This window comes from Colius striatus, chromosome 9 (genome assembly GCF_028858725.1).
Source record: "Colius striatus isolate bColStr4 chromosome 9, bColStr4.1.hap1, whole genome shotgun sequence".
In the NCBI taxonomy this organism is placed as follows: domain Eukaryota; kingdom Metazoa; phylum Chordata; class Aves; order Coliiformes; family Coliidae; genus Colius; species Colius striatus.
The window spans coordinates 32,398,714-32,409,949 of record NC_084767.1 but is presented as its reverse complement, the minus strand read 5'-3'; the positions used below and the strand labels follow the sequence as shown (position 1 = coordinate 32,409,949).

The 11,236-nt window shown below is 38.1% G+C and overlaps 1 protein-coding gene across 4 annotated transcripts in view; it reads left to right on the top strand.

Moving 5' to 3' along the window:
• The window catches only part of HECW2 (HECT, C2 and WW domain containing E3 ubiquitin protein ligase 2), a 163,963-nt gene that overhangs the window by 113,798 nt on the left and 38,929 nt on the right, over positions 1 to 11,236 (top strand). For all 4 annotated transcript variants that reach the window (XM_062003046.1, XM_062003047.1, XM_062003049.1 and 1 more), the window contains 5 exons: positions 1,795 to 1,945; positions 2,311 to 2,408; positions 4,465 to 4,589; positions 6,633 to 6,818; positions 11,078 to 11,212. In XM_062003046.1, the coding sequence (XP_061859030.1) occupies positions 1,795 to 1,945; positions 2,311 to 2,408; positions 4,465 to 4,589; positions 6,633 to 6,818; positions 11,078 to 11,212 (695 nt within the window). The remainder of the gene's footprint in view (positions 1 to 1,794; positions 1,946 to 2,310; positions 2,409 to 4,464; positions 4,590 to 6,632; positions 6,819 to 11,077; positions 11,213 to 11,236) is intronic.

The following is an 11,236-nucleotide window of genomic DNA, read 5'->3' as shown; positions in this document are numbered from 1 at the left end:
CAAGCTAAAATGCTTTTCTTCTGCAAGACCACATTACAGAAATGGTGACAGTGTGTCTGAGTTGGACATATAATCACCACAAGAAAAATCTAAACAATTAGACAGGGTTTGACTTTTAAGCAGAATAATGAATTTGAAAATTTTAACTGGTTTATGTTGGGGTTTTTTCCCTCAATGAAGAATTCTGCCCTTCCAGGAATACTTTTCTGTTTTGCTAAAAATTGCAAGTATTTTTATTTCATCAGAAGATACTATGTTTTTGAAATGGGACCTTTGCACAGGGACATCTGTTTCAATCAATGTTTTTCTTCTAAAAATGGTAATGTTTTTCATAGAATGTTGAAATGTTTTGGTTTGTTTTTTTGAGATACGAAATTATTTTTAATAACTTTCAAATGTGTTATATTTTGAAAAGCAAATGTAGTGATTATGCCATAAGCTTTGCATTGAAGTTTATTATTAAACTTGTGTTTAAAATTTATTGCATAATAGAAATTTTTTGTTATTTTTTTCTCCTGGAATTGGTATTTGTTCCTCAAATGATTCTCTTTAGTCCTATCCTGTTGTTCTGCTGTTTCTTTTTTTCCTCTGAGTTTACTTTCCTATGTAGCACTTGTTCATGCTAGAAATGCTTTAAACACTAATAGACTGTTCTGATTGTGCATCATTAAGATAGAAGACAAATTTGCATTGTGGCCAGCTAAAAAACACAGCTGTCACGTGGAGATGAGACAATGAGTTTATCTCAAAACCTGCCTTTGCTTCTTCTTTGTGAGCCAGCTCAGGCCCTACAGTGTAATGCAGAGAGCCACTTGGCTGCCTCCAAGAGTTGACAGAAGTCATGGTACACGTATATAATAAAGCCTGATGTTTTAATGCTGTCAGGATTAAATATTTTAGTTTTCCATCTCTGCTGTCAGGATGTTTTATGCCCTGTTTCCTTGTGGAGTGATCCAGATCATATAAGATTGATTGCTTGCCAGTAGTTTTTGAAATGTTATTGCAGTGACTGGCATTTTTACTTAGAGTTGCAACATAGAAAGTCTGTTCTAGAAACCTTTTGAGCTCTCAAAGATTGTTTCTCGGCTGACATGTGAAAAGGTTTGCACATTTTATAAGCAGTTGCTAGTGTTCAAGAGCCAGACATATACCGTTTCTGCATGTAATTTTTTGTTATTATTATTACATGCCCCCTAGCCATGATCAGTGTCTTCATGTCTTGCTCATTTTATAAGCAATTATTAGGCAGACAGTGTTTCTGACCTAAAAAGCTTTTCATATATGAAGGAGTTTCATTGTCATAATTGTCAATGTTTTCTGGCAGATCTGTTTACCCTTAACATAGCTACGTGTAAACATAGGAAAAGCAATGGCATCTCTTTTATTACTGTTACTGTTAGCTGGGGAAAACCAATGACAGCTATCACATTTTCCAGAGTTTTTGGTGCCATTGTCCTTTTGCACTGGAATAAGCCTCGGAGATTGGATGTTGAACTACTTTCAGTCCAAGAGAATTAACTAACTATCCTAATTTTGGAATTTTGTTTTCTGGTGCAGTTACTGGTTGATGGGAAATAGAATAGAGAAAGGAATAGGATTTATTAGATACAGTATCTGCAGAACCATACCTACAGTGATTTGATTTATGGGATAAAACAGGGAAAAGACAAGTCCCTAACCCATCAGTAAGCAAGTTATGTGCTGAAGGCTTCCTGTAAAAGAGAAATAGAAACTTGAAACAATAGAAATAAACCCCAAGCCCTCCATAGTTCACAGTATTTTATTGCTACTTAGACTGGGAGGCTCGAATTGACAGCCATGGACGGATTTTTTATGTGGACCATGTAAACAGGACAACAACGTGGCAGCGACCCACAGCCCCCCCAGCCCCCCAGATTCTCCAGAGGTCGAATTCCATACAGCAAATGGAACAACTAAATCGCCGGTAAGAATTACCCTTGTTTATGACTTGTGTGTGCTTATAAAGCTGCATTCACCACTGTAAGAGTGAATATGAAGACAGGGTCACAGTTGCTACTGCAGCTGGCCATATTTAGTTATTTTTCTGTGACTGTCCCTTTTAATTAGCGTATGGGCTCTAGGGTTTTCGTATTCCACCTGTTTTCCTAAGCTATGTGGCTAGAAAGGATCTCATAATGGTTTTCAGAAATTCAGAAGGCCATTCATGCTGAAATTAAAGGTCAATGTATATTAGCATACATGGCAGAAAAGATAGGCAGTCTCCCTCAGAGCCAGAATTGGACTGTAGTCGCCATATACTATATATAAAGTTCAGTTTTCTAACTCTAGGTACCAGAGCATCCGAAGAACAATGACTAACGACAGGCCTGAAGAACATACTGTGGATGGAGCTGGAGATGAAACTGACTTTCACCATTCTAATGCAGGTTAAAAAAATTTAAAAAAAAATTGTTTTTTCCCTCGTCTCTAAAGGGAGCACTCATCTTGTAGAGTGACATAAGGCAGAACTTAACTTTTGCCCCTGAAAGTCTGGGTAACAATGAAGCCATTTGTTTTCATTGCTGTCTAGTTTTTGAAAATGATGGCTCAGCCTGTTCAATACACAGGAGAGATGAGTGTAAGATTCACAGCATTTTTCTGTCAATACCTGACTGGACAAAAATATAGGCAGGACATTTGCAGTGAAGAATATAAAATTGTGTGGTCTGGGTTACAAATATTTTGAATCTGCATTCCAAATTCTGAACATTAGATTATTGCAATTCAAATATTTTGAGTTCTGCATTTTGAAATGGTAGTATATAGGACTAGAAAGGATTTTCAGCAGTCATTTGCTTCATCTCCATGCTGAAGACAGATAGGATGTGCTCTATGTAAACCATATTTGGCAAACGCTCCCTTACGTGTTCTTATAACATGTTCTCCAATTGATGGACATTCTGTAACTTCTTATCTTTGTGCATGTGCATGTACATCTAGATGGTTTATTGTGGTGTAAACAAATCAGTTCAAAGCAAATTCAGACTAAACCCTAATCAGCAAGTTTATCTGAATAAGCTTGTCATCAATTAAATTCATAAGCCTCTAAACTGCAAGAATGGGTCACGGTGGACTCATTCTGGTTTCCAGATAACCCAGACTATAAAAGCAGACCTATCTGCAGTGTGTCACAGCAGCTTCCAGGGTCTCAGAAGCACCTGGAGTATACCCAGGTTTTGTACCAATGCAGAGCTGATATGCGACTGCAGTGCATGCCTGGAAGAATCTCCCAGCCCAGGTGTTCAGGTGTCCTTATGCTACACTGGTGTTGCTCCATAGATAAGCATCACGTGTGAGAGCTTGAGGTCTAGTGTTTAAGAAGTCTGTCTAAAAATCCTCTTGTTCATTTACTTTTGTTTTACTTATTACTCTTCTGTTTTCTGGTTTCCTCTAACATCTAGAATGAACATCTTTATTTTCCATATTCTATTTTTTCCCATAATGTTTCCCCATCCATGTTTAGAAATTTACTCTGTTTTTGTTAATTTCCTCCTCTTTTTTTGTTTCTTCTTACTTTTCCCTCAGTTTAGAGTCTCATTCACTGCCTCTGTATTCCTTTCTCTGCCTCTGGATTGTGTTCTTTTATATCCATGGTAACTGTCTTCTACACGATTAATGTTCATTTTAAGCGGAAGTGTGCAAATGCTGCAATATGTAGAAGAAGGAAGCTGAAATGTAGAAGAAGGCATACATTTTGGACTAAAATCACTGCAGACCCAATTTTGGATTTGCAACTTTTCATTTTACATTATGATATATATCCAAATATCTTGTGATTTTCAGAGAGAATTGGGGTGAGCAATTTTAACATCATAGCAAATACCACTCATAATATCTTAACTGTTCCTGGTACTGTAAAAAAATCAGTGCACCTCTGCAGTTGCTAGGAGAAGACCCAACTGTTTACTGAAAGTTAAAACCTGAAAGGTACTTCACTGACAACTTTTTTCTTACTTATATAAACTGCTTGAATACTTTATCAGGATTATGATGTGTTAATGGCAGAAATTTACTGGTTTTTGGAAGAATGAAACGTTTTAAAGTGTGCAATAACTTTTATCTCCATTAGTTAGCATTTAAAAAATAACTTACCTTCATACAGCTACAGTATAGCAATACAGGCTTGCCACAGGGACCTTGTTGCATCTTACCCAGAAGTACATGTTTGGTAACCCAAATAATTAGATGTGATTTTTTTTTTTAATGATCATTCACCAAAAGCAACAAGTAGAAGTTGCTAAACTAAAGTGGTATTTTCAGGTACTTACAGTGCTATGTTAAAACAAATCCAGGTACACTTACGTTGAGAATTTTTGATACATCTGAAATAGTTGTATACTTAGAGCTTTTCTTGCCTGTGTAATTCAAATCAATATAGTTGTTTGCAGTGATGATTTGGTAATGATTATTACTGGAAGTCTTTGTCATTCACTGTGCTATTAGATTTTCGAAGAGAGAATGTGCTGCCTCACTCTACCTCCAGATCCAGAATTACTTTATTGCTCCAGTCTCCCCCTGTGAAATTCCTTATCAGCCCAGAGTTCTTTACAGTGCTGCATTCTAACCCTGTGAGTATAGCGACTGCAGCTGAAAAACTTTCATTAATATATGGTTATAACTATAATTGCCTTGTGTAGAAAGATATTGTTCAGTGTTTGATGCTAAGAAACTGATTGTGCGTAGGGAAACTGTATAAATTCACTCATCATTATTCCTTGGAATTGGTGGGCTATCAGTCGTCCTAGTTGGCATTACAGCTTCTACCATTTTATTTTTCACTCGTGTTTATCTAAGTAATAACTTTCTTATCGTGCTTTGCAGAGGATGACAGACAATTCTGAGTATGAAAATTACGCTTATTTTTTAAAAGACCTCTTTGCTGCTTATGGGATGATTTCTTTCCACCAGATTGCTTGGCTTGTGCAAAAATATATCAGAGGTCATGCATTGAGGCCAAGAAGGCCAATGGCATCCTGGGATGCATCAAGAAGAGTGTGGCCAGCAGGTCAAGGGAGGTTCTGCTCCCCCTCTACTCTGCCTTGGTGAGGCCTCATCTGGAGTACTGTGTCCAGTTCTGGGCTCCTAAGCTCAAGAGGGACAGGGAACATCTGGAGAGACTCCCAACACAGTGACAAGATGATTAGGGAACTGAAGCCTTTTCCTTATGAGGAAAGGCTGCAGGAACTTGGACTGTTTAGTTTAGAGAAGACTGCGAAGGGACCTTATTAATATTCACAAATATCTAAATGGTGGATGTCAGGAGGATGGGGCATCGCTTTTTTCTGGTGTGTCTAGTGACAGAACAAGGGGTAATGGGAAGAAGCTGGAACAGGAAAAAAGTTCCACTTAAACATAACAAAAAATATTTTACTGTGAGGGTGAAAGAGCCCTGGCACAGGTTGCTCAGGGAGGGTGTCGAGTCTGCTTCCTTGGAAGTCTTCAAAAGCCATTTGGACACATTCCTATGCAACCTGATCTAGGTGGACCTGCTTCTGCAGAGGGGTTGGACTAGATGATCTCTAAAGGTCCCTTCCAACCCTTACCATTCTATGATTCTGTGATTGATCAAACACTTCCCCCCCATCTTAACATCTGTTTTCGTTTTCTGCTTTGCCTGTTCTTCATTGCTGCTTCTTACATAGTTTTTTTTCTTCAGTGTTTCTTTTCCTTAGTGTATGGCGATTTGTAGTCTAAACAGAAGTAATGGAATGAATAATTTATTGTCTGCAAGCACATTTGTTAGTAATCTTTGTGTTTTTAAAATTACTGGCCGGGGTTAATTGGGTTTTGATATATTTGTACACTTGCCTGTATCTGAATAATTCTACTTAACTTGCATAGCTTTATCTTTAACATACTAAAAATAGGACAGAGGTAGGTAAGACCTCTGGCCGGGAAATAAGAGGTATAGGAGCAGAGTGGTTTAGGTAGCAGCACACCACAGTAGGATGGTCTATGCCTTGGTACTTCTCTTTTGCTAACCTGGGACAAAGACCTGGTTTCTGATTGGCTGGGGTTGTTTAGAGGGAAGGGTGTTAACTGTTTATTTTACTGCTTTTATTTAAAGTTTTCCCAGTTCCTCAGTGATCTCGTTCTACTCTCTTCATTTATTAGATAATTCACACATGGACATGCAATGATAGGGTATGTCTGAAAAAATTAATACGTAGAAACAATATTTATGTAGATTTCCCTGAGTTCTGCAAGCCTATGCGTCTCTTCTGCAGAACATCGTGCCAGCTTTATTGCTGTATACTGTGGCTGCTTTTGACTCATTCCAGAAATTAAGAAATATCTATGCAATCTCTACTTTTAAAGCAGTTTTAATTCCTCACAGTTCCAGGGACAAGTGCGATAATTGGAATCTTTTTACACTTTGCTGAAGTGAGTCAGTTATGAAATTTTGTATAACTCAAGCGAAATAAGAAACATCAAACACTCCGAAACCTCAGAAAGGCGACCATTTTTTTCTTACTGTTATGGCTTAGTAGGAGATAATTTGTAATGTTTTATAGATGATTAGGTGATTTATTCACAGTGAAATGTTGTTTTTTGTAGCAAGAAGAGCATTTATCTTGTAACAGTCTTTCCTTTTGTTATTTATTTTCCAGAGTGCCTACCGCATGTTTACAAACAACACATGTTTGAAGCACATGATCACCAAAGTCCGGCGGGACACCCATCATTTTGAGCGCTACCAGCATAATCGTGATTTGGTGGGCTTCCTCAACATGTTTGCTAACAAACAGCTGGAGCTGCCAAGAGGTTGGGAAGTGAAACATGACCATCAGGGCAAGGTAACTGTAACGCACATGTGTCTCTGTTGAGCGCTTGATCTTGGATCTTGTGATGTTAGGACTCAGTTGCTCTTATCAAGAGCATAAGTGCATGTAGTTCTTCAGATGTAAAAGATGCAAATTCTTTTTTCCTGCTTTTGTCAAAAGAAGATCGGGACTTCTCGTCTGTGCTGACAAAGCATTATACAAAAGGAGAAGCAGACTACGTGGATATTCATCATTACAAGGAGAATTTCTAGAAAATCTGTAGCATTTTTACCCTAAGTTGCTTCAATTCCCTTGGATGCTTAAAATTTCTTTTCAAAAGAATTACCTACTGTCTAAATACAGGCAGCTCGGTGAACTTATTTGGAATTCACATGTGTACTTGTAACACAATTCAGCTTTTCAGAACAGGTATCGCTTTTCAATTTCTAACAAAATACTGCTAAGTGAAGGAACAATCATTTTTATAGTAGTAATTTTTATGTAACTTTGAACTAGTTTATCTAGAATATTATTTTCTTTGTGGAAGATAGGAAGGTTAAAAATAGATTGATCAGCATGTGAAGTGATAAGGCTATCAGTTCATGTGGGAAGTTGTAATTATGACTACAGGCATATTCAGCCTCTCAGTTCTTATGTTCATCAGTCTTGGTATGATTTGCAGTGAGTGTCTATATAAATAATGGCCTTGATGCATGAAAACATTACAGGCAGATTCTAAATTGAAGGGTAGAAAAAGTTCTTGAGGGTTGTTTTCTTCTTGGGTTTGTTAACTCTGGAAAACACTGTGTTTCTTCATTGGAAACCCAGTTAGGAATGTACAATTATACTGGCCTTGCTCTTTGCCTCTTTCACTCTTTTCTGGTTTTAGTCATGCTTTTTCTGTTCAGCTCTTCAGAGGCCAGTGTTCTCCTGAAGTAATTTTCAATTTACTTTAATAGCTGCTTCACAGATAAAATTAGACCTTTGAATTTCTGGTGTGGCATTTGGTAACACTGATGCTACCACAACATTAAGCAACAAGAGAAAGTACTGAATAAGTCCCCACTGTGATTTCTTCACTTTGAATTAGGTTCCGTAGTGTTAATTTTCATTATGTTGAATCACTTTCATCACAAATAGCACTTGTGGCCAGTTGAAAAGCCTATTCAGCACTCGAGAGAGATGATGGCTAGTTCCTGGTGAGACCACTGCTTGATGAGACCAAACTGAAACTGGACTTGGCTTTATTAAAGCATAGAGCAAGTAGAAATTAGCCAAGCCACAATATATATTTCCCTGCCTTGGCTACTCTATCCTGCTGAGACAGGGAAGATTTTCCTGTATTTTTGTAAGTATATCATAGTAAGAAGCTTTGATGCTCTTGCCTGCAAGGAACAATGATTGTTCTGACCCTAACGCAGTGCTGAGCAGTAGAGATTTTAGTCCCCAATATCCTCGTAGCTTGTCCTTTTTGCAGGCTGTTTTCCAAGGTCAGCTAGGGACTGCCTACCTCTGAAGGCACTGCTTACCTCTGAGCTCCCTTCAAAGCTGCCCAGGAAAGTCCCGTTGCCTGCTCTTTGATTACTCCATGTATGTCCTATTGAAAATAAAATTTCCTTGGCATGCAATTCTTCCTAAAAGGTCTGGCAAACTAGGAACTAGTTTGTGATTGGTGTTACAGATGAATTGTCATCAGCCACTGCCCGCAGAGAGGCACTGGATATTTTAGCAACCTTCATAGACTTTAACTGAAGAGGTAACTTGGGCAACTGTCTGTGTTTAATGGGCTAAATATAGTTTTGACACTACTCATTTTGTGTTAGTCTCTTCAAGCATTGTAGATGTATGGATTATAGTTAGACAGGAGTTACGAGAGGAATTTTTTTGAGAGGAGTGTGTGAGCCACACTGTATTTTGAGCTATGTGCCAGTGTCCAGATTAGCCCAAAGTCTTGAATCTGCAATGGTTATCTTCACTGAAGCTTCAAAGTAGTAATTTATGCTTTATTTTAAAATAGGCTGCTACTAGCTGGCCTGCAAGCATTCATATTTAATAAGAAATAATTGTGTTTAACTTAACATTTAAACCAAGTTGTTTATTTAAATGTCATACTAAAGAACACTACATGTAATATGAAATTGCTGCATTAAGTCAGAGAACTATGTAGCACAACACTAGGTAATACTTTCTCCTATACTGAATCAGTACCTTTTATTTTTCTAAGTGGCTTTACAGTATAATATGACTTAATGAAATGAACTCTTGTTTTTATGAAGTGCTTCACATCTTATCAATACATCAGACTAGATAAAATAGAGGGACATGGAAAAAACCCCAAAGCAACATATACCAACCACTTATTAATAAGTGAAATGAACATGTCAATTGGGAGCAAAGTTTTCAGAAAACCTGGGTATGTTCCAGAAACCTCTTCCAGTCATTTTCTAGGCCTCAAACTGAAATTTCAGTGGCTTTCATTCTGCTTTCCCACTGCTTTCATACTCTCTAATCTGTATACTTTTACTGCAAGTGACATCATTGTTTGTCAAGATGAACAAATCCTGTGTTAGGCTAAAACATTGCAATTAAAATTGCATTTATTGAACACACTTTGTAGATTCTGCACTGTGGAACAGTCAGTTTCATCTGCTTATCTGTAACTGTCAGATGATCAAAACAAGGGTTCTTCCTTACTGTTCAAATGATGTGATTCCTTGCTTGTAGGTGCAGGTTATGGGTACAGGCAATCGCTGTTAGGCCTACAGGATAGCTGTCCTCTTTTGGAGCATTTCTGGGGTTTCTCAACTTTGGAGTCCATATACTTCTCCTTCCTTGGGAAATGGAAGGAATGTTATATCCCACAATCCATTATGGTATTTAATTTAGTTGTATAACATGACACACTGTCTGAGATGTCTGTCTGCCTTCTTAGCACTCAAGAATTGTATTTTCTCTGGTCTGACTATACCAAGCAGTCTGAAACAATGATTTTGTGAGTACTACAAGCTGACATCCTTGTCAAAAAATGCCACTTCTGCTCTTCTGTTGTCCCTGGTGTGCTGATCTAGGTTAGAGAAACCAGCAGAGAGAGGGACAAAAAGTAATTTTAGCTTGGCCCAGCTCCCCAGCTGAGTTCATTGGGTGGCTACATAAATACTTGTGCCAGCACAAAGCAGGAAGGGCATGCAAGGGTTGAAACAAGTGGTCAGAATGGGGAAAGATGAGAATGTTTCTTTTGCAGACACCACAGGGTTGAATTGTTTATGAAAATATGGTTGAAGCACCTCACTGCTATTCAAACACAGAAATGGCTCCCACAGTCCCCGATCACCTCTCACCTGGTCCAGATTCTTTGATTCCTCAAACCGATGTCACTTTCCTGTAACTCTCTTGCTCAAAGCCAGGATATTTTTTTTTTTGCTACTTCCACATTGTTTCTAGCACTGTGACTGAAAAAAGCTAAGTGTGTTAAAATGGAAAAGTATTGGTTTCCAAGTGCAACATCAGCTCTGGAAAAAGTTTGAATTTCAAGGCTTGGAAGAAGTTTACATTTCAGGGCTTAGAAATGTTTTTGGTTCAAACTGGACAGAGTGTAGGATGTTTTCATTTTCTAGGATACATGCTCCTGTGACCTTGCTTTTGGCAAATGGCTGACCAGCCAATATGTGGTAGATCTCACTGGTTGCCTGATTTAAAAGTTTTTGTTGCCATCATCTTTGTATCCTTGACTGACCTATTTGGGGGGTTTTGTTCTGTTTTTTTTTTTTTTCCTAAAGGTTTGCAAACTTAGCCTTGTTATATCAGGAGGATGGCAAAAACGTTGGCCTGTAATCTTAGTCCATCACTGGATGCAGTCATATGCTTAACATGTATACACCCATATATGGTAAAAAGTTCACAAAAGGGAATGGTTTTGCCACTTAATGATGTCTTTTTTGACGTGTACAAGGAAATGAAAGGGAGAACACACCAAGATTACTTCTATGAAATATTTAAGTCATCTCTTCTTGACAGTCATAATGAAGCTTCCTACTTCTGATACTTATCATATGAGAATTTCAAAGGGCTTTAAAGACACGAATGAAGTAAGGCATCAAAAAATTAATCTCTTCAGTGAGATGGAAAGCTGTTATACCCTTTCTGCCGAAGGGAAATGCAAGCCAAAGTAATGTGAGGAAGATTTTGCAAAGCCTCACATCAGCAAATGAAGCCTAGATCCTAAATAGACATTAACCTCAGACATATTTTTAAAAGCATTGACTCTAAATTCTGTCTTCTTTCTCCTTCTCTAGGCTTTCTTTGTTGACCACAATTCCCGCACTACCACGTTCATTGACCCCCGGCTTCCATTGCAGAGTAGCAGGCCCACTAGTGCGTTAGTCCATCGGCAGCACTTAACTAGGCAACGCAGCCACAGCGCTGGTGAGGTAAGTTGGGTCTGCCCTTTCTGT